The 24,636-nt window shown below is 36.4% G+C and overlaps 1 protein-coding gene and 1 long non-coding RNA gene across 2 annotated transcripts; one reads left to right on the top strand and one right to left on the bottom strand.

Annotated features, from left to right (window-relative positions):
- The first annotated feature begins 11,648 nt into the window (after nt 1–11,648).
- LOC138323688 (uncharacterized) lies at nt 11,649–19,168 on the top strand. Its single transcript, XR_011208585.1, has 2 exons — nt 11,649–15,138; nt 15,658–19,168. It is a non-coding gene; the product is annotated as an uncharacterized lncRNA (long non-coding RNA).
- A 1,402-nt stretch (nt 19,169–20,570) lies between these two features.
- LOC138323687 (ankyrin repeat domain-containing protein 54-like) lies at nt 20,571–24,625 on the bottom strand. The gene is made up of 3 exons (XM_069268473.1): nt 24,364–24,625; nt 22,697–23,296; nt 20,571–22,411 (listed from the first exon to the last, which is right to left on the bottom strand). The coding sequence occupies exons 1-3, from the start codon at nt 24,436–24,438 to the stop codon at nt 22,235–22,237; spliced, it is 852 nt and encodes a 283-aa protein (XP_069124574.1). The 5' UTR covers nt 24,439–24,625; the 3' UTR covers nt 20,571–22,234.
- Nucleotides 24,626–24,636: the final 11 nt, after the last annotated feature.

Genomic DNA, 24,636 nt, shown 5'->3' with positions numbered 1-24,636 from the left:
GATTATTTGTTGTGATGGATATATCATGTGTGATAATTAAATGAGGAGATATATTTTGAATATTCCAGGTAACTATTTTATGAGCTCACTGGTCCGAAGGACCAAGGTGAGCTTATGCCATACCGTGGCGTCCGGCGTCCGTCGTCCGTCGTCCGTCCGTCCGTCCGTCCGTCGTCCGTCCGTCCCGTCCGTCCGTCCGTCAACAATCGACTTCTTCTCCATAACCGCTGGTCGGATTTCAACAAAATTTGACTGGTAGCATCCTTATGGGCTACTAACTGAAAATTGTACAAATGATGGGGCTGACACCCCAGGGGCCTGAGGGGCGGGGCCAAAAGGGGTCAATTTGGCTATTTCCATATAAACGACTTCTTCTCTGAAACCAAGCATGGGATAGCACCCATAATGCAATGGTAGCATCCTTATAGGGTGGGGATTCAAAATTGTACAAATGATGGGGCTGACCCCCCAGGGGCCTGAGGGGCGGGGCCAAAAGGGGTCAATTTGGCTATTTCCATATAAACGACTTCTTCTCTGAAACCAAGCATGGGATAGCATCCATAATGCAATGGTAGCATCCTTATAGGGTGGGGATTCAAAATTGTACAAATGATGGGGCTGACTCCCCGGGGGCCTGAGGGGCGGGGCCAAAAGGGGTCAATTTGGCTATTTCCATATAAACGACTTCTTCTCTGAAACCAAGCATGGGATAGCATCCATAATGCAATGGTAGCATCCTTATAGGGTGGGGATTCAAAATTGTACAAATGATGGGGCTGACCCCCCGGGGGCCTGAGGGGCGGGGTCAAATGGGGTCAATTTGGCTATTTCCATATAAACGACTTCTTCTCTGAAACTAAGCATGAGATAGCACTCATAATGCAATGGTAGTATCGTTATAGGGTGGGGATTCAAAATTGTACAAATGATGGGGCTGACCCCCCGGGGGCCTGAGGGGCGGGGTCAAAAGGGGTCAATTTGGCTATTTCCATATAAACGACTTCTTCTCTGAAACCAAGCATGGGATAGCACCCATAATGCAATGGTAGCATCCTTATAGGGTGGGGATTCAAAATTGTACAAATGATGGGGCTGACCCCCCGGGGGCCTGAGGGGCGGGGCCAAATGGGGTCAATTTGGCTATTTCCATATAAACGACTTCTTCTCTGAAACCAAGCATGGGATAGCACCCATAATGCAATGGTAGCATCCTTATAGGGTGGGGATTCAAAATTGTACAAATGATGGGGCTGACCCCCCGGGGGGCCTGAGGGGCGGGGGTCAAAAGGGGTCAATTTGGCTATTTCCATATAAACGACTTCTTCTCTGAAACCAAGCATGGGATAGCACCCATAATGCAATGGTAGCATCCTTATAGGGTGGGGATTCAAAATTGTACAAATGATGGGGCTGACCCCCCGGGGGCCTGAGGGGCGGGGTCAAAAGGGGTCAATTTGGCTATTTCCATATAAACGACTTCTTCGAACAAGCATGGGTAGCACCATAATGCAATGGTACATCTTATGGGTGGGATTCAAAATTGTACAAATGATGGGCTGACCCCCGGGGCCTGAGGGCGGGGTCAAAGGGGTCAATTTGGCTATTTCCATATAAACGACTTCTTCTCTGAAACTAAGCATGGATAGCACTCATAATGCAATGGTAGTATCTTTATAGGTGGGGATTCAAAATTGTACAAATGATGGGGCTGACCCCCGGGGGCCTGAGGGCGGGGTCAAAAGGGCCAATTTGGCTATTTCCATATAAACGACTTCTTCTCTGAAACTAAGCATGGTATAGCACCCATAATGCAATGGTGGATCTTTATAGGGTGGGGATTCAAATTGTGCAAATGATGGGGCTGACCCCCAGGGGGCCTGAGGGGCGGGGTCGAAAGGGCCAATTTGGCTATTTCCATTTAAACGACTTCTTCTCTGAAACTAAGCACGGTATAGCACCCATAATACAATGGTAGTATCCTTATAGTGTGGGGATTCAAAATTGTGCAAATGATAGGGCTGACCCCCCGGGGGCCTGAGGGGCGGGGTCAAAAGTGGTCAATTTCCATATATATATGACTTTTTCTCTGCAACTTAACATGGGATTACGCTCATAATGCAATGGTTACATCCTTATAGGGTTTGGATTCAAAATTTTGCAAATGATGGGGCTGACCCCCCGGGGGCCTGAAGGGTGGGGTCAAAAGGGGTCAATTTAGCTATTTCCATATAAACGACTTCTTCTCTGCAACTAAGAATGGAAGAGCACTTAAAGTGCAATGGTAGCATCCTTATAGGGTTGGGATTTGAAATTGTACAAATGATAGGGCTGACCCCCCGGGGCCTTAGACGGCAATAGATGCGAGGTCAAAAGGTCAATTAGGCTACTATTTTCATATAAATTACTTTGTCTCTGAACCTATGTATTGGATAGCATATTTGTATGGTATCAATAGCATCATTGTATGGTTGTGATTCAAAATTAAACTTTGGGAGTCAATTTTGCTTATTTTTCTAATTGTCAGAGTCTTGTGATAATTACTAACAAAAAACCAGGTGAGCGATACAGGCCCTCTGGGCCTCTTGTTCTTTATATTTTTGTATCTATTTCTTTTTATATTTTTTTCATAGTTTGATATTAAACAGTCTTATTAAAATTAGACTTATAATTCTGCTTCACTACGATGCTCTACGATTTGCTCCAATACAAGATCTAACAACACCCTGTTCGGGGTCACCTCAACATGACCCCTATGGTGAGCCAATCAGTGCCTATGAAATCATCAGTGTTGTTGAATCTCTTGGAAGTATAAACTGCAACTAGTACATCGTGAAATGTTCCGATTCTAGGCCTTGAAACTTGGAAAATTAAGGCCAGAGGTCATGCTGAGGTGATCCCAAAGCGAGAGGTTGTTAGATGTGTCAAGATCTTGAGGACCAAGGCAGTAGTTGTTTGATACTGTATATTTTTGATACACAGAGATGTATAGCCATTATTTGGTGGTTTTGTTTTCTCTGAGAACTCAGATTTACAATCGCCTTTTGTCTGTTGTCGTGAGTTGCATGTTCGTAAACAATTTACATTTTCGACTTCTTCTCCAAAACTGCTGAAGCAAATTTAATGAAATTTTGCACAAACCTTCTAAGGGATAAGGCCAATCAAAATTGTGAATTATATGGCCCCACCCCCATGGGCCAAAACGGGTAACATTGACTAAAATTTCAAAAATCTTCTTCTCCACTCGCAGATGTGATAGAATCAAATACTCTTCATGGATTGAAAGGTCACAATGCCCTTTACATAAATTGTGAATTTTATGGGCCTGGGGTCTCAGATTTTCCCCCGGGGGGGTGGGTCTAATTTACTATAGTTTATATTGGAAAAACACATATATGAGCATTATTTGGTCAATTTTCATAGGAAATGAGTCAAACTTAGTTAGAATTATCAGCCCAAGATAGAAGTTAACATCACATCCATATAGGTTCCTGCTGACCCCCAGGGGCAGAGGGGCGGGGCAAACGAAATAGTCAGAATGGCTAAAATTTCAAAAAGCTTCTCCACTCACAGATGTGGTAGAATCAAATGCTTTTCATAGATTGAAAAGTCCCAATGCCCTCTACCAAAATTGTGAATTTGATGGCCCTGGGGTCTCAGATTGTCCCCTGGGGAGGGGGGTCAAATTTATTATAGCTTATATAGGAAAATAACATTTATGAGCATTTTTTGCTCAATTTTCATAGATAATGCGTCAAACTTAGTTAGAATTATCAGCCTGAGATAGTATTTTAACATCATATCGATCTAGGTCCTAGCTGACCGCCAGAGGCGAGAGGGGCAGGGCCAAAAAGAGTCAAAATGGTGAAAATTTCAAAAATCATCTTCTCTACTTGCAGATGTAGAATCAAATACAGTAAAACCTCAATGATTCGAACTTCGATGAATCAAATTTCTCGCTGTATCGAACTTTTTGTCTGGTCCCGAATTTCTTCACTATATAACATTACTAACTAACCCATGTATGAATCGAAGTTTTATGAATCGAAGTTCTGGATGTATCGAACTTTTTTCATGGACCATTTGTTATAGAATCATAGGTAACTGACACTCGATGATTCGAATACAAATTTACCTGTACAGATCAGGTGTTCGCCGATACCCCGCGGCATGCTGTCACATAGTCCGCTAAAACTGACCATAATCGCAGGCTCAAAATTCTGACTGATCGCCTGTTTATGGTCAGCTACCTACTGCTCTTAAAAAGTCGGGGATTGTAGTACAAATCTGGCGACAGCGATTATGAGAATTCTGCATGTTGGTTTGGGGTCAAATATGCCTTTAAAGTTAAAGGAAAACGTTTGGCACTCACTTTAATACATGTCACATCCCAATTCATCACATTAACGATGCTATGTCCCTAGTTATGTTCGAGACGTCCAGGGATCAGTGTTTCGGTAGCCATCTTTGAAGACCAAAAGTTAATTTTAACAGCCAATTAGAATCGTCGAATATCACCGGAAATCGATCCCAGCTGTCTGATTGGGTGTTAAAATTAACTTTCAGTCTTTCAACTTTGGCATAAATACTGGAGCAAATCGATCATTTAAGCATTGATGTCACTATTTTTTAATTTTATCGGGGTATGAAAAAAAAATTGTTTGCAAACTATGTGAATCCGCGTAGCGGATTCTCACAAAAGTTTGCAAACAATTTTTCTTTTCATAACCCGATAAAATTAAAAAATAGAGACATCAAAACTTATAATTAATTTTATACTCTATTTGATAAAATGAAGTATGTTTAAATGTAACATTACAGTGGTTTTTCAAGGGACTCTTTTGTCCGAATCAATACGCAACGTCAATGTCTCTATTGTGACGTCACGATAACGTCGGGGTTTCGCGCCATTCTCGGATTTTTTTTTCATAGTGGTATGCAAAAAAAATATTGGCCAATCAGAAAGCCAGATTTGGTATGAAAACAAAGAAAAATTAATTATTCTAAATTGAAGTATTTTGTAGGTGTTGTAGCGCTTTCGGTTCCTCCTTTTTCGTTTCGTTTTTACAACGTGTTTTCATTTTTATATTCATTCCGTAACATTAACCATCGCTTAAATATTCACCAAACGAACACTTGTACATGGGTTAGGCCTAGTACATGTAAGTCTTGTTTATAATATACGTATGTGTTGCTAACGATAGCAATACATGTGATTAATTGCATACTTCGTTTTTATTTTGTTTTGCTTGTGGTAAAAACAATGATTATAAAGTTTAGACAACTACCACAGTTGGTCATGGTAAAAAAAACATCGGTCTAATTTCAACCATGAATAATTCGAAGTCTCGATGTTTCGAAGTTTTTCTGACGGTCCCTTGAACTTCGATACATCAAGGTTTGACTGTACTCTTCATATATTGGAAGGTCTGAAGGACCTCTACAAAAATTGTGAATTTCAAGGACCTGGGTCTCAGATTGGCCCCTTGGACGGGGGTCAAATTTACTTTAGCTCAATTTTCATAAGAAATAAGTCAAACTCAGTTGGAATAATGAGCATGGGATACCAGGTAGTATATTAACATCACATCCATATAGGTCCCTGGCTGACTCCCAGGGGCCAGAGGGGTGGGCCCAACGGGGTCAAAATGGCTAAAATTAAAAAAAAATTCTTCTGAAGTCAAAGATTTCATGGAACCAAATACTCTTCATATAATAAAAGGTCTCAATGCCCTTTATAATATTTGTGGCCTTGGGCTCTCGGAATTGTCCCTGGAGAAGGGGTCAAATTTACTTTAGTTTAGATATAGGGAAAACACATTTATGAGTAATATTTGCTCAGTTTTAACATGAAGCAGTTGTAATGGAATCAAATACTCTTTAAAGATTAAAAGGTCAAATTGACTGATTTCAAGAGCCTGATGGGCATTTATAAGTGTTTATTTGTCTTTGTTTCATTCTTTATCCGAACTCAGGTGACTGTTAAGTCTTGTTTCTAGATTAGCAATATATTAAGAGAAAAATATGTCTATACAGAAATTGTGTAATATTCTAAAGATTTATTTTGATGGTAAAACCAGTAAAACCCCACAACTGTTTCAACGCCTTCATTACCAGCGAAATCTCTACTGTACAATACAAGCTAGTCTGTAATTTGACCCAAAAGGAAATTATTTCTAGCTATTGTCATGACCAGTGATCATTCTTCACTGCAAGAGTTAATAGATTCCAAGGAGTTAGTGGCCAGTAATTGGATGTCATTGTAATGGATGGAATTTCTTCAGAGATTTTGTTGGAAATTTTCTCTGTGCTGAGTCGAGAGTGCTGGATAATTGGATATTTCTGGAATCTGAAACCAATACATTTGTACAACATATATTATTGTAATTAGAACAGACAGATAATTGGATGCATCTTTAATTCACTAATGATTAGATTTTGTAATGAACATAAAGCCTTACTTGGTACCTTGGTCTGGAGTCTAAGCCATATTGTAGGCCTGTGTATTGTAAGATTGGTCCCATGTATTGTTTATTTATTATTCAGTGAGGGCCTAGGCTCTATGTATCAACACTTCCATGTGTGCCTTGTAAAGGCATGGAATCAATACACTTTTGGAACAAATCAATTGATTTTTCTGTAAATGTGTTACATTACATGATACATAGTCCATCAGTGCCCTCTGGGCCTTATGCTGTGAACCAATCTGATTAAAATCATAAATCATAATTATTTGCTAATAAAGCCGTTAACAGATGATTTTAATCAAGCAGTTTGCTATTACTTTGCTAGATTGAAGATCTCCAAAATTTGTTCAAATGAAGGACCTTAGCCTTTATTAAAGGTTAAAAGGTCGAATATGTTAGAAATGTTGACTTGACTCCTAAATCAAAGCAAAAGGCCCACAGAAGCAGATCAGCAGTACGTGAATTGTTTTATCACTAATCCAGGAATAAAAACTACAAGCAGATTAGTTGTGTTGATTTTTTTATTGTGAAGTGCAGATTTTTAAATCAAGCCATTGTTTTGATCAATACTTTGATATTTAATTGATTAAGAATTCGGTCATATTTTGGCCTTTTTTGGCCCTCAAATCCATCAATTCTTTAAACTCATTCTTAAAGGCCCATAACCTTTCCGGGGCAAAAAATAAAGGTTTCTTAAAAAACATTAATAACGTCAGAAAATGCATACCGATGACCTAAAATAAGGTTACGACACCAAACATATGCAAGATTTCCTACGTAATATATGAAAACAGCGGAAAGTCAATTCGCTGTTTTGCCGTCTGGCGCAGTGATAGTCAACTACCGCGTGGTATTTAGGACATCGGCGAGAAACATAATACGACCCGCGTTATGAAAATAAACATTCTATTTATTTTAATTGAATCGTTCAGAAGGTGATGATAAATGTAGTATTAACGGTTAGTTAATAATTTTTAAGACTCTACAAAATTATCGATCTTGTTTTACATTCCCATTTTAAAAATTAAAAGCCATTTCGGAAAGGTAGTGGGCCTTTAAGAAATAAAGTTGTATTTGAAGCATTTAGTACATCCATGATCCAATTGTAATGAAAGTTTTCTACAGCTTTAGAGTTGCCATGATAACCATCAGAAATAATCATAAAATCAATGAATTTGAAAATTTTGTCATTTTTTTGATAGTTTTTGTCTAAAAACCACATAGAACATGTAGACCCTTTAGATTCATTTTTGGTAGAAAAATTAAGTTTGTTCAAGGATGTACTCTATGTGGTTTCTAAGTGAAAACTCAGCAAAAAAAGCCGAAAATTGAGGATGGTAACCATGGCAACTGCAGCTGTAAAAATACACAACTATCATATCTATTGTATCAAGTATATACTCCATTTTTAAAATTGAACAATCTAATCACTACATAATAATTTGATGGATGTGGGTGCCAAACTGTACAGACAGAACCGGACAGGAAGAAATTATAACAGTACGCACTTCAAAGTATCTGGGAATGTTTGCTGTCACCAGTTTTTACCTCAAATAAACTTTGATACAAGTACCTAAGTGGAATCAATTTTGTATACTTCCATCGTTGGACATTGCAGAATATGAAGTGAACCAATTTTATGATATTTGCTTCATTAAAGTACTTCTTCCGAAGGGTCAGGATGACCTATTGCCATTATGCACTGTTCGTCGTCGTCCGCCGTGCGCCGTCCACGATATGCCTCCGCCGTACGTAATAACCTAAAGGCCTAGGGTACGGATATTTAGCCTGTAGCATGCTGGGATAAAGGGCTACCAAATTTATTCAAATGAATGACCTTGACCTTCATTCAAGGTCACAGAGGTCAAATAGGCTAAAATCTTTTAAACAACTTTGATTGGGATGAAGGGTTACCAAGTTTATTCAAATGAAGGACCTTGAATGACCTTGAACTTCATTCAAGGTCATTGGGTCAAAAAGTATAAAATCTTTAAACGACTTCTTCTCAAGAACCGTAAGGCCTAGTTTGTTCGAATGATAGACCTTGACCTTCATTCAAGGTAACAGGGGTCAAATAGGTTAAACAGCTTCTTGAGAATAACTGGGAGGCCTAAAGACCTGAAATCGGGCCTGTGGCATACTGGGATGAAGGGTTACCAAGTTTGTTCAAATGAAGGACCTTGAACTTCTTTCAAGGTCATGGGGTCAAAAAGGATAAAATCTTTAAATGACTTCTTCTCAAGAACCGTAAGGCCCAAGGTACTCATATTTGGCCTGTGACATGCTGGGATGAAGGGCTACCAAGATTGTTCAAATGAATGGCCTTGACCTTCATTCAAGGTCACAGGGGTTAAATAGGCTAAAATCTTTAAACAACTTCTTGTGAATAACTAAGAGGCCGTGATATTGGGCCTGTAGCATACTAGAATAAAGAGCTACCTTGTTCTTTTAAAATCAAAGTCATGAAAAATTTTGGAAACTTGCAGCTTCAAATAAGAGGTATGTTTGCATTGCCTTAATTGTTAGCCCCTACTGTATACTGTGACTATGTTGTTTTGTGCCAAAAGTCAGATGTCCGTTAAGGCCCATGGGCCTCTTGTTTTTTGTCTTGTTAAAAGCTTAGAACAGTCCTTTATTTTCTATTTTGAGCATACTGTAAAAGTTGTGTTATAAATATTGAGATATTTTCATAAGTACCAAGGAGATGAGTTATAACTGGTTGTACAAAGCCAGTAAGTTTGGGCAGTCATCAAAAAATTGCCTAACGTACTGGTACTTATGACTCACTGTTCAGTGGTTTTTCTCCGGGTACTCCAGCTTTCCTCCACCAACAAATCTGGCATGACCCTGACTGCTAATAGGATGTTAAACTTTCAAAACCCAAACAAATGTATTTTCTATTTGGACAAGAGAGTTACAGTATGGAGCCTACCTTCACTCCTTGACAACTTACTATTGTGCCCCCCCCCCCCCCATATCAAGGTCTTCATCTGACTGCTGTGTGCTGATAAGATTGATAAAGGTTTGTTAGCATTATGTAACAAAATTGATTTTCAACTTGAATAGTAAAGCATCAGTTTGAATATTTGAAAGCTTATTTAATGCCATTTTGTCAAAATCAAGTGTCAAGTTCAGATTTAAAGGATCAGGGCTGTTCATGTACATTGTTAACATCTGATTGGAGAAAATGAGAGAGTGCTATATATACACATGTATATACCTATGACATCCAAGTGCAAGTATTTCAAAACATTTTATTTTGTCTGGAAAGTATTGTTACACAACCAGTAAATATGTGACGTTTCTATGACTAGTTTGATGTGTCCCCTGTCACTTTTATCAAACAAATGACCAGGCAGCTTAAGTACATAAAGGTGTACAAGTGTACAAGTTGTCTTCGAAATGAAAGTTGAAATTTGATGCTCAATGTCGACTTCGGCACTGCTGAGCATACAACACTGTGCTATAGCATTTTAATGGGGCGAAATGACTTGATCTAGATACTCTTTGCCTACTTCCTGGTCATATATGTGGGATAGTCTATATCCCCCTCGTCTCAGAAAAAATGTCTGCCACGTGTTACGTAACAGGTAGGTGACAGAGCTTGTCAAAGAAATCTTACTGTGTACATATACCTGCGATTGAAACTTTGAAGGGAACTTTAAATTGAGTTTTGTCATTCCGTATCACAAATCATTCAAGTTCTCCCTTGGTTGTGTTAAAAGTTTAGTCCTCTCATTAATGTTCAGTTTATCACGGTAACGAAAAAGATTTATTAAAAATAAAATAATGTCAACCCTTCAAAATATTGAAGCAGGTACAATGTACTTTCATCTTTAGAAAACTCCAAATAGTTCCATTGCCCCTTTGATCTGGTTTGTTTTAGGTTTATTTTAGTTTACGTCGTATTAACAGCCAGGGTTTGATAGCGGAGGAAAGCGGAGTACCTGAATGCAGAACAACCACCGACCAGTGGTCAGTACTTGGCAACTGCCCTGCATGGGATTCGAACTCGTGATCCAGAAGTGGAGGGCTTGTGGTAATTATGTCAGGACATCTTAACCACTTGGCAAAAAAAAAATGCACACACACAATTTGAAAAAAAAATGAAAAAAATAAACATACAGCAGAGAATTTTCTATTACCCTATGTAATTTGATCTGTAGATTTGCATGAACTATTTTTATAAAGTTGACTTTTTCTTGCCATTGCTTTTCGCCTCAATACTTCTTGGAGATATTGTGTGAAGCATTTCTTTGAAAAGCATTATATTGATCAAGCTGGGCATTTTGGGAAAAAAATTAAAGATTAGAAGAAAAAAAAAATTTGATAAGCAGGGGTTTTCCCTCTCTCTCTAGGATATGAGAGCTGGCGTGTTTTGTTCCTGGATCAGTGTCTGTTCGATAATTTTCAGGATGTGTCCCCAGGTTTAAACAGGTAAAATGCATGCCGGTTGTCACATGTACAGTGTGCAGAAAATTACCTGATGACACTGTTAAACTTACTGAAAATATTTGAAAATTTACAAGGAAACATTGGAGAATATGAAGTCATCATTTTAGGTTTGTATATAACGTTTTTATAAAAGTTTGTTGTTCAAATTTATTCTTGTTTGAAATCAAATGAGATTTAATGCCTATTTTACAGCTTTTACAGGTGATTGCAGTCTGTTACAGTACATGTGTTTGAAGCAATATTGTGGTTAATGTTTGTGGTAAAGTTACTGCTGACAATTGCAGTATATGTTGAAGCTCATGATTGTTTCTTCGTTGCAGCTGATAATTGCAGTAATGTTCATTTAATTATTGCAGTACTGTTAAGCAGATGATTGCAGTGTTCAGCTGATGATTGCAGTATTTTTTAGCTGATAATTGCAGTAATATTCAACTGATTATTGCAGTAAATTCAGCAGATTATTGATTATTGCAGGGATGTTCAGCTGATAATTGCAATAATGCTCAGCTGATTGATTATTGCAGTGATGTTCAACAGATAAATGCAGTAATGCTAAGCAGATTATTGCAGTAATGTTAGAGCTGATTATTGCAATAGAATTGAGTATTGCAGTAATGTTCAGCTGATTAATGCAGTAATGTACAGCTGATTATTGCAGTAATGTTCAGCTGATGAATGCAGTAATGTACAGCTGATTATTGCAGTAATGTACAGCTGATTATTGCAGTAATGTTCAGCTGATTAATGCAGTAATGTTCAGCTGATTAATGCAGTAATGTACAGCTGATTATTGCAGTAATGTTCAGCTGATGAATGCAGTAATGTACAGCTGATTATTGCAGTGATGTTCAGCTGATTATTGCAATAGAATTGAGTATTGCAGTAATGCTCAGCAAATTTTTGCAGTAATGTTCCGCTGATTATTGCAGTAATGTTCAGCTGGTTATTGCAGAAATGTTCAGCTGATGAATGCAGTAATGTACAGCTGGTTATTGCAGTGATGTTCAGCTGATTATTGCAATAATGTTCAGCTGATGATTGCAGTGATGTTGAATTGTCAACTTCATTTATTTGTATGTTGGGTATGATCCTCACAAAAATAATACCACTATCTTTCCAAAACAAAACAAAATAAAGTTTCTTAAAAACATTAATAACATATAGGGAAACATATATTGATGGCCTAAGATGATGTTACAATACCAAACAAATGCAAGATTTCCTGCATAAACTATGTTCACAGTGAAGATTCATTTTGCTGTTTTGCCGTCTGGCCCTGTGATAATTTTAAAACTAATGTGTGGTAATTAGGACAACAGCGGGAAACATAATATGACTCGCATTATAAAATTTAACATTTAATTTATTTAAATTTAATTGTTCAGAAGGTGATGACAGGTGTAGTATTAACGGTAAGCTTTTAACTTTTGCGACTCTACAAAATTATCAATCTTGTTATAAATACATTCAAATTTTAAAAATTAAAAGCCATTTCAGACAGGTAGTGGACGTTTAAATGGTAAACATCTTAAAAGTAAAATTTATGAGTAGAATGTAAATGAAGTTGTCCTAATTAAAGCAATAACAGATAAAGTGTTACAGAAACCTTCCATAGGTAAAGGGTCAAATAGACTGATATCAAACAAAAATAAGACTTTAGCAGATATGGAAAAAATGGTCAATAATCTGTTTGTATTTATCTATTTATCTTATAACTTTCTTGTACATAATTAAGACACAGATTTTGATTTTAACAATGTTGTATGAATGTTTCAAAAATTCAATATAAATTAAATTATAAAACATATTGTTAAAAACCACAAAGATAAATCTTAAATGATGTTTTAAGGAAATTTTAGAAAATCTGCAAAATTATTATAAAAATACAAATATGATTAATAAAGGATCGATATGGAATAGTCAATAATTCTTTTTAAATATACTTAATAAAAGCATTGAGCAATGATAAATTGAAAATGACTTTGTCCCAATTCATTTAAGTATTTTGTTAGTGAAAGGTAAAGCACTTTGTTTCCGGAAAACCCCCTAAAAACTAGAAGTGGGCCTGTGGATGCTGATAGTCCAGAAAAACTTGCAATAAAGATGGAAATACATATGAATATGATGATTGACTAAGTATGTGTTAATGTTCAGATTACTGAGGTCTACTGTATAGTGTAAGTTTAACCTACGTTTTATTGGTCCGATCATTATGCGAGGGACTGTGTTCAGTGATGCATGTCTGACACAGCTGTTACAGTCAAATTGTTTGTAAAACCAGCTCGCTGTTGTACCCTATTGTTATACTGTTACAAGATGAATGGGTGCTACTTCAGGCTTTTCCAACTCATTCACCCCTGAAATTTCATAATGGACTGGTCTAGTCTTTGATTTAGAAGAGTATAAATGTGTCTTAGGGGTGTATGAGTTACGGAATATGGGACAATTTCAGAGATGCGGCGTGTATCATAAACATACAAGAAAACAACTTGAAGGCCCAGACAAGGAGATTAGGCTTAACTTTTCTTTTTTCTGTAGCCAAAATCTGTCATCCGTCTTCTCATTAAAATATCAGTGAAAGGTACGAGATGGAGGTTGGAATTTGGAGATGGCTTAAATATGCTTTGCCTGATGCCAAATTCATTTGCTTTTTTGCAATAAAATTTGTTGAAATTCAAAATTTCAGGTGTTTGGGTTTTGTTTATCAGCAGGGATCATTTAAGTGAGATATCCATGGTTTGGAGATGAAAGCCTGAGTTCCCAGGGAACATTTCTAACCAATAGATAATATGGCAACTTATCTTCATGTACAAAATTCACACTCTAAACTTGGAGATAATCAAGGCTAATAAAATTGATGCCTTAACCACTCATATAATGTGTCAGTCATTAAATCAGATTTAAAATAATAATAGATACCTTGAACAGTCAATATCAGTTTCATACCAAGTAAATTGTTTTATATCCTTCTTCATAATTTATCACCATAACAATTATTAGGAAAGAGACCATTCATCACCGAGAAGCCAACAGAAGTCTGCACACACGATCTTATAGCTTGGAGGCACAAAGGAGATAATTAGATTCAGACAATACACAAAACATTGGGGATGATTCTTGGTGAAACAAGCACATATATCATCATATGGTTAGCCAGGGAGTCCCGACCCAAGTGTAGGGTGACTATTGGTCTGTCCGTGGGGGTTCAAAATCAGGAGGAAATCAATGGTTGGTGTACTAGTGCTGCACTCCTTCAACTGACACTGTGTGGTGAGTGTGTGGTCTGGGCAGACTTTAGGCAGGAGTGCAGCGAGGTATACAGAGACAAGAGGTGTAGGTTATAACTGAGGCAGGATGTGCTGTGTGCTAGAGGAGACAGGAGGTGTTAACTTTCATCTGCATTAATGTGGAAGCTGGTTACAACAATGGCATGGTAAAATTACAAGGTTGGACAATGTCATTGTTTGAGGATTTTAACAGTGTTGTTACAGGATTCATACTGCAGCAAATCTACAAAACTTGACCATTGGCATGACCATTATCATATATAGTAGCTAGATTTTACCAGTGAAATATAGTTACAGGAATTACAAGATTTGACCATTGGCATAGTTACAGGATTTTACCAGGGGAATAAAGTTACAGGATTTGACCAGTGGAATATAGTTACAGAATGTGACCACTGGCATAGTTACAGGATTTTACCAGTGGAATATAGTTACAGAATGTGACCACTGGCATAGTTACAGGATTTTACCAGTGGAATATAGTTACAGAATGTGACCACTGGCATAGTTACAGGATTTGACTAGTGAAATATAATTACAGGATTTGACCTGAACTTGACCTTCAGTGGCACAGTTATATAATATTATACAAACTGCCGAGTTACTTCATCCTATAATGATTAACATTAACTACATCAATACAGTGGCATAATTACCAGATATGATATGATGTATCAAACTAATTAGCAGAGATGACCTATAGGGTGTACTATAAATATGTCTGACCAATACACCTAATTAGATTGACAAGTGAAGGGCCCTGCCATGTGCAGGTCCTGCTTACCAGGAAACAGATGGCTCCATGTGATACACAGTGTGCCCTCATATAGTTTATATTGACGGCAGTCACTAAGTTATTTATATATGTGTACACAGATGTAACTGTTACTGGAGTGCAGACTATAATCTTACCAGCTGTAAATGTGCTTAAGGTAAATTACAAATTCTGTGTTTATATTTGAATATTTATATTTCTGTTTTCTCTTTGTTGTATGACCTTACACACCAAGAATTTATTGTTTAAATGTTTATTTTCTCATTGTTATAACTACTATACACTAACTTGTTTTCACGGTGACTTGGTTTTGCGTTTCAGACTCATATTGTACTGTAGTGCATTTGTTTGGAAAATTTTTGCAGCAAATTATCTTAGTGATTTTTTATTACGCGAATTAATCGCATGCCAATACAAGTTGATTTACAGTATCAATCTCTAAGAACTGCTTCACAGAAAAATGTATAATATGCATTTCATTTCCTTGAAATTGATTTGAATTTGTATCTTACTTCAATTTAATATCAATCACTAATGTTACTATTATTTGGTAACTAAAGTATATCATTATCTCTTGTATTTTAAGTTTCAAGAACCAGGTATTCCAAATTATACATTTTAAAATAGAAAACATTTTTTTTCTAGTTTGTGATGATAACCTATTTGGCAATTTCAGGTGATGATGCAGAACCAGAGGCCCTTATTTTCTACTTTCCCTGATGGCCGAGATTAACACAACCCCAGACCCGAGATTTGTCACCTTACGAATTCCATCAAATATTTTTTCTGGAATTATATGATGATGGATAGTATTGAAGATTCCTTGATGTGTCTAAACATGTGAATGCTTTGCCAAAAGACCAGAATCCTTTGCCAGTAAAATTGGTAGTGTGGTCATCTACTCCAGAGCATTATAACCAGTTCAAGTCATGTTGGCATATCCTACTTCAGTTTACTTTGTGTTGGTCATAGACGGAATTCTAATTCTACTATTCCTTGTACTGCTCTTAATAGCGTACTCACTTCATCTCCTCTGTCAGAAGTATCTCCCCGAACCTCTCCACAAGGACGGAACACGGAAGATCAATATTCAGTACGAACATGTCTGATCTCTGCTGAAAGATGCTGAGCCTTGTGGACGAAAGACTTGATAGTCTTATATATCAATGAGATTATATTTTATATATCATGTAAAACATGTGCTATGTGATATAGTGAAGGATGAATATTTGACTGAGTGAAGGAGAAATATTAGCCCGAGATACTCTGGCCCTGACACCAGACTTAGACATTATGACAGATAAATGTCTGGTTTAGGGCCAGAGCGCAGTCCTATATCAAAACGTGGAATAAGCCGACACCGTTTGGTATCGGGCCAGGTCATCTCAGATTCAGACTACTTATAAAATATTACCACTGAGAATCGTCACTTACCTTGGTATTTTCAACAACTGCATAATTTACCTACTCATAACAATCCATTTCATTACGCATGCACGTTCTATTGTGTCAACACAGTAGTTTCTTTTCCGCAACTTTAAAATTCCCTCGTCGTCGTCGCCATTTTCTCGTAGTATGCAAATCGAGGGATTGCTATATTTGGTTAGATATTCATTTATTGAATAGACAAAGGTTAGTGGTGCTTCTCAATGATCAGTCTGAATCGGAGATGACCTGGCCCGATACCAAACGGTGTCGGCTTATTCCACGTTTTGATATAGGACTGCGCTCTGGCCCTAAACCAGACATCTTTCTTAAGTCATAATGTCTAAGTCTGGTGTCAGGGCCAGAGTATCTCGGGCTACAGAAATATGTGATGGAGAGTGAAGGAAGAATATGTGATAGAGTGAAGGACAAATATGTGATAGAATGAAGGACAAAAATGTGATAGAGTGAAGGACGAATATGTCATAGAATGAAGGTCAAATATGTGATAGAAGGACAAATATGTGATAGAGTGAAGGACGAAAATGTGATAGAGTGAAAGCTGTAGGATATGTTACACATTCAAATGTGTGATGATAAAATTATAAGTGTATGATACATTCTATTACTTATTATGTGTGACAGAGTTAGTGTAGCTAAACAATATTTTATTCACTGAAAAGAAATGAGTTCAATTGCAATACAGTAATTTATTGAATATGGATTTTTTAGCCGATGTAAAACCATTTCCTTATACAGGATAGAGTTTAGGTTGTATGTTACCTTATACAAATGTGTGATAGAGTGAAAGGCCCACTACCTTCCCAAAACAAAAAAAAAATCCTCAAAACAATAAAAACATATGAAAATTAATATCAATGGCGGAAGATAAGGTTACAACACCAAACATAACAACCTGCATAATCTATGTTCACAGTGAAGATTCATTTTGCTGTTAAGCCGTCTGCCGAAGTGAAAGTCAACTAACGCACCGGAATTAGGACAAAGGCAGGAAACATAATACGAACCGCGTTATGAAAATTAACATTTAATTTATTTTGATGAAACAATTTAGGGGGTGATGATTAGTGTAGTAATAACATTGAGTTGATAATTTTTGCGACTCTTCCAAAAAAAAGGTTGCACCTGTGTTTAAGTCGCAAAAGCCTTTTTTACGAATTTTCTTTTTTCGTACACATGAAGTCGCACTGGTAAATAAGTCGCATTTAAATAAATAAACCATAAGATGAGTCATGAAATGTTAAAAGTAGATTTGGCACAAAATCTAGAGATGCTGTTATTCATTCTCCATTTGCCTGTGTGTAGATCATATATCTGTGATGGGTTTGCTAATTTATGGATTTCCATCAGCAGTGCAGACCAACTTTCTGTACAGTATGTTTAAATATTCATACAACAATATCATTTATTAAATAGGAACTTTAGGAGTCAATTCCAAAGGGTTGTAAGGTTTAAGGATTGTTTTTAACATACCTTGGACCGTTTCTTTGGGTTTATGTAATCTGATATTGTTACAGAACCAGTGAAAATTTTGTGTGTGATGTTTCGATGAGTAGGTACAATGTATGCACTGCCACGCTCATCAGACAAAGGATTGCATCATTATCATCCCATTACAATGCTATACTGACAGCATCCTGTTGTATATTCAGTAGTGAAGATCAAATTAACAGATAGAGTTAAGGCTGTATGTTCCCTAACCGAGTATACCAATGATGTACATGAGAATTAAGTGTGTATGCTACCTTAGTTTGAAAGTAAAAACATACCCAGGTATGTTAGACTAAGAGTTAAGGCTACATGTCAGAATTAAGGTTTGTTACTTGCTGTATATGCTACATTATTCCGAATTTGCATATTACAGAGTTATCTGCACTTGCAGGTAGGTATTGATTGTGATGTCATGTGTTTGGGAGCGTAACGTCATACGTTTTGGAGAAAACGATGTGAATTGCGCTCACAAAATCATGACGTAACAATCGATACCTACCTGCAAGGGAACTAACTCTGTAATATGCAAAGACAGAGTTAAGGCTGCATGGTACCATACAGATTTATTACAGATAATGTATTGTATTATAATTAAGGCTGTATGCTAGAGTTAAGGCTGCATGGTACCTTACAGATTTAATATAGATAATGTATTGTATTATAATTAAGGCTGTATGCTAGAGTTAATGCTGCATGGTACCATACAGATTAAATAGGGATAATGTATTGTGCAATAATAAAGGCTGTAGGCTAAAGTTAAGGCTGCATGCTAGAGTTAAGAGTGTATGCTAGAGTTAAAGCTGTATGCTAGTATTAATGCTTGTAAGAAATACTGTACATTCAGAGTTAAGGCTGTATGTTACCATAGAGATTATACATATAGAATTGTATGCTTCATTTTACCTAACAAAGCAAACATGGGCATGAAAGTTAAGCTATACAATTTACCTGTGATGAAAAATACCTGTCGTTTGGGTTGTATGTGCAGCATTTCATCCCCAGTAAGGGTTTAAATCCTGAATCATCGGGCTGACCATCGTCGGTTACCCACGTTTATCAGCCTACGGAGTGGAGTTTATATACACTGGGATTCCGAGGATGCAGGTTGACAGAACATTGACTATATACATAGCTAGTGAAACAAAACCTATCAATAGGTATAGTCCTGTAGGTGGTAAACCTGTTATACATTCTGTCATATTTTCAGTAATGTATAAAAGAGAACAATAAAAGATTGCAATATAACTTAATACTGTGTCATATATATATTAAATTGAGCACAATAATCTGTCACAGTAAGCATGCATTATTAAATCGCGTTTTACACGTGAAAGTTAGTTCATGTAATATGGGATGAAATGCTGATGCCATAAGCATCACAAGTTGTAAAACATCACTAAATTCATGGGATGGGGGCATTTATATCACTTTAATTTCTTCTCCAGAAAAGGGGAGGGGTGTTAATTACATTGAATATGGTTATTGGCACTTCTAGACATTCTCCCTAATACTTAAGTCTCAAAAACAGTTTGTGAGAAATCATGTGGAGAAAATTTCTAATACAGGACAGAGGAGGGGGGCATAATAACCAAAAAGTCTAACTTTTTTATTAGACCAGTTTTAGTATATTAAATTGAACATTTATATCAACATCCTAGCTGCAGTTTCAATTACAATTATGTAATGCATTGATTAGAAGACCTGATTTGAACCCTTCCACATTTATCATTGTGCTGCTTGTTGATACAGTATCATGTTTTCAGGCAACCTAGCAACCCAAAAATTTGATAAGAACCAAAGAAACATTATCTTTTACTTTACATTGTGTGTTATGCAACAGCTGCAGAACTGTTAAAAAACATGATATTTACATCTACAATGCAGTATAAAGACTACACATGGCCAAACCATGTTGTGGTCTACCATTTGATTTTTCATAAAAGGTGATATTAGTAATTATAAAGTGACTTTTTCAGACTTGTTTTCATCTGTACATACATAATAGTGATAATATGTTAACACTCGGCCACTGTACATGATAATAGATGTTGATCAATTTGAGTTTGAAAAATTGTATACAACAAAACAAGTTTAAATGAACACATTTATGACAAATCCATTGCTATAACATATTTATTTTCATTTCCCAGTTCCTATAATACAGTGGGCCCACAATAATCCGGACGCCGATAGTCAGGAAAACTCACAATCCGGAAGGAAATGTCAGGGAATGGATTTCCTTAACGTTGTTTATACTCACTAGTCCGGAAAATCGTATACATGTATCAATACAATGTGTACAACAAACTATTCATATATAACGAAGTAATTCCGTTGTTCCACAATGTTTCCTTATAACAATGTTGGATACAATGTAAAGTCAAACCTGTCTATGCGTCACCCTATACATTATATCAACCTGTCTAATGTATCGCATCCATAGTCCATCAGCGACGTTTCTTATATAGTTCACGTGTTTTATGCATCAACCTGTCTAAAGCGTCGACTGCGTCACACATTTATTGCACATAATTTGTACAAATAACCTGTGTAATGTATCACTTAAATTTGCCAATCCATGTACCATATTTTCAATAAAAACATTCACATAATTTTTGATATGCATTAATTAAGAAAAAGACAAATCACACAATCAGTTCAGTTTTATTTAACATATATAATATACACTGTAACGTGCGTATACATTATGTACAGTGAATTTTCGGTCCTTTTCAGATTAATATCATTAATTTCACAACACACAATACATATAGTATATACCGAGTAAAGGTTCGGCCATTTAGTTTTGAAAAGCGTCCATACCAAAATTTCCTCATGATAAATCTACATTTTCTTCACAGCACTGAGCTGGCCTTTTCTATGATATCTGATTACCCGAGTGTGTCGATGGTATTGTAAAACAAACATACATGTGTAGTACTAGTGCGTACTGTACATGTATACTGTGGTAGGTACTTTTTTTTTATACCTATCTGGTAGGTTGTTTTGATGATGGGAGAAATTCCTCTTGCATCAAAACGAATACCATAACTTTTTTTTGTTATTCACACACTTTTCTCAGCTAAATTAAAATTTGTAGTTGAGGGTGTGCAAATAAAATTCATTATATGGGGGGGAAAAAACATCCATTCTCAGGGGCTGTCGATATTTGAATGTTGATGTACCGCTTGATTCATATGTTGTGGCCTTTTTATATAGGAATTGGTATACAATGCTCCACCTATTACAGTGGCTAATTAAGGCTATTTAGGGTGTTCAGTTATGATCAAGATGTTTTGTTTTGCCCTGAGAAGATAATATTTGGATGTGGGATGGAAATATGGTTAGTGAGAAAAGTATTGGATGTTAGCATAAAAGGGAGCTTACTTCTTTCCCCTAAATTTATCAGGTTGGAATGTTGGAATGAAGAGGATGGTTGATATCTCTCACATCACATGCAGGGCTCCAGATAATTTTTGGAGGGGTGGGTTACAACTCTTGACTTTTGTATAAACCCGAAACACTTAACACAGATATGTTTGAAAAAGTTATGTGGTTATATACTATAAAGTAATCAATGACAAGCTATCACATTATCTGAAACAAGAGCATGGTTGAATGAATTGTTTAGGTGATGAGTAAGTTGGGTGGGATAGAAAGATTTGTTTGATGAAGAGGTGATTTCCTCTCATACCCATCATATGGTGTTGTTTGTTCAAGGGGAGATCATTCGACAGAATCACAGTTAAGGACCGTTACTGATAAGTTAACATAGCATGAATTGAGTCTAATCTTGTACTTACACTGATTACGCTGAAACAGTTACATGACTTCATCAATAAACAGCTTGTCTAATAACACATTCACAGATCTTAGCCCAGCAATAATGTTATACATTATACATATGAAATGTCTGACATTTTTACGATATATTTCATAACTATTGTTAAGTTTACATATCTGTGAAGTTATACAAAGTTTTCATCACAAACATCATGTTTCTAAAGCTGGTACCTTATTCGCCGAATTACTATGTGTTACTGACAAAAGTATATATATGGACGCCCAGACAAACAATATTCATCCAACCCCAATATCTACTATCATCTTCTCTGAAAGGTTTTTTTTTGACAATAATCTCTTCTTTGCAAGTGGCTTCCATTTATCACATAATGTCCTATCTTAATGAGTATTTCTAATCATTGAAATATTATCAATGTACAATATTTGAAGTCGACTCAATTCTCCTGTCCTGTGATATGTATAGCGACATTAGAAGTGTCTACCATTGTCCCTGTAGCTGGAACAACCCTTTGTCATGAAGAGTTTTTCTTTTGTAGTGTTAGTCCAGCAAAGTCTGATAGTAATATATTGATATGGTTCACATCCTCTCTTGTTGACACTTCATTAAGTTTGTCACATAAACGGTCCAGTTCTGTCACATCTTCCGACATCCCAGACAAGTTCAAATATGTCTTCATCATATCACAAACCTGTGAACAGATTTTAATTTAAACTTCAAAAGAGATAATTACATAATAATAAGTTGTCAAGAACTACTGTAACAGATTTGTTTTTTTATCAAAATTCTATGAAGTTGACTGATATTTTTTTGGTATTTTTATACTGTTACGGTAACAAGGAAATTCATGTATATCAGAGTAGAAAAGATACACAGATTTCCATGGTTAATTTTTGTTAACAGTAATTGAACAAGCCTTCATCAAGCGTAATAGATAAAAATTATCAGAAAGATTTTTAGAGTATTGATTACTCACTTTTAAAGCCTCATCTTTCACCTGCTGTGAGGAATGCATTTTTGACTCGGAGAGAAACTTTAAACGTGACTTTCCCACTGTTAAAGGTGTGCGTCCATACTGATCAACTGATTGTAAGTCTGTGCCAGCTTTTAACAGAAGTGTCACTATGGGTACCTTCCCTGTACATGCTGCCAAATGAAGGGGAGTATTGCCAACAGCATCTTTTTGATTTGGGTTAGCTCCCCTGTCCAATAAAGCTTTCACAATATTTTCATTTCCCTGAGATGCTGCAAAGTGCAATGGTGTACGTTTCTTTTCATCATAACAACAGGTGTCTATTCCACTCTCTAATAAACTTAACACCAACTTGGAGTCATTTTCGTTAGCTGCCATTCGCAAACGCTGTTCATCAAGTCTGTTTGTCCTTGAATATGGTTTTCTATGTATACGTTCAGAGCAGTTTGTCTTAAACTTCCCAGTGTGTGATGACTGCTCATATTCTGGTTTGTAATGGGAAGCAAATGGAACCAAACACAGGTAGTCTACTCCAGCACTTCCAGCCTTAGGACTCCACGATGTCACGTCAAACTTTGGAAAATCTGTACTATCTTCTGGCATCTAAAAGAAAACATGAGGCCCATGGGCGTTAACGGTCACCTGAGTTCAGATACAGAATGAATCAAAGACATATAAGCACTGTGTATATTAGATAGGCCCATCAGGCTCTTAAAGTCAGTAAAAGTGGTGATATTGATTCAACCTTTTAATCTACATTTTGTATGAAGAGTATTTGGTTCCATTATATCTGTTACTTTAGCAAACAATGCTCATAAATCTGTTTTCCCATATAAACTATAGTAAATCTATGATTTTCAAAAAAGATTTTGAAATTTAACCATTCTGACCTGTTTCTGTCCCGCCCCTCTGGACCCTGGGGGTCAGCAGGAACCTAGCTATATAGATATGATGTTAAAATGCTATCTCAGACTAATAATTCATAACCATGTTTGACTCATCATTTTCTATGCAAATTGAGCAAATAATGCTCATAAATGTGTTTTTCCTAAATAAACTATAGTAAATTTGACATCCTCCCCAAGGGAAAATCTTAGACCCCCATGAAATTCACGAGTTTGGTAGAGGTCTTGAGACTTTTCAATCTATGAACAGTATTTGATTCTACCACCTCTGCAAGTGGAGAAGAAGATTTTTTTTTATTTTAGCCATTTTGACCCCTTCGGCACCATACAATTCACAATTTTGATTGGTCTTTGTTAGAAGGTGTGTGCAAAATTTCATTGAATTTAATTTAGCAGTTTTTGGAGAAGAAGTCAAAAACGTAAATTGTTTACGAACACACGATGCACTGCAATTTCAGGCAAGTTTTAGCAAAATGACAGCAGACAAAAGAATCTGTCATGAACATTTCACTTTAGTCCTTTAAAACCAAGGATGAAAAAATTCTCTTATAAATCCATGCTTATACCACCACAGGCCTGGTGCTTATATAATTAAGCCCTGTCTTTAAAATATAATACATTTATAATTTTATATATAATAAAAATAGCATATTACTAAACAAAAAAATAATTACATAGAAATGTGATATGTTTTATAATATTTATATTTTTTTCTAAGACAACTTCAAGCACCTGCAAGCTGTGTCACCACCAATCAGCACTTACAGAATATTCTCCCTCTGAACTGCTCATATTATTCCCAAGAGAGCTGGTACTGTCGCTATCATTTGCATCGTCCATGATATGCGAACTCAAGAAACTTGTTGTGAAGCCACCAAATAATTTTGATTTGTGCAGTAGTCCTGTCTAATGTCGATTTAGACGTGCAAGCTAAACAGACCACATTGGGCCGCTTAACGCATAGAAAATAAGTAAATAACATTTTATTACGAGAGGAAATTATAATACTAAATTAATATAAACTGAAAATAAAGTCAC

This window comes from Argopecten irradians, chromosome 5 (assembly GCF_041381155.1).
Source record: "Argopecten irradians isolate NY chromosome 5, Ai_NY, whole genome shotgun sequence".
Lineage (NCBI taxonomy): Eukaryota > Metazoa > Mollusca > Bivalvia > Pectinida > Pectinidae > Argopecten > Argopecten irradians.
The sequence above is the reverse complement of the archived record's forward strand: the minus strand, read 5'-3'. Positions and strand labels throughout refer to the sequence as shown.

Excerpts from the sequence above, each read along its gene's own strand:
- LOC138323687 (XM_069268473.1), bottom strand. The coding sequence starts at position 24,438 with ATGGACGATGCAAATGATAGCGACAGTACCAGCTCTCTTGGGAATAAT. Across the intron at positions 23,297-24,363 it reads GTTCAGAGGGAGAATATTCT|ATGCCAGAAGATAGTACAGA; the intron begins GTAAGTGCTGAT and ends GTTTTCTTTTAG. Across the intron at positions 22,412-22,696 it reads TGAAAGATGAGGCTTTAAAA|GTTTGTGATATGATGAAGAC; the intron begins GTGAGTAATCAA and ends ATCTGTTCACAG.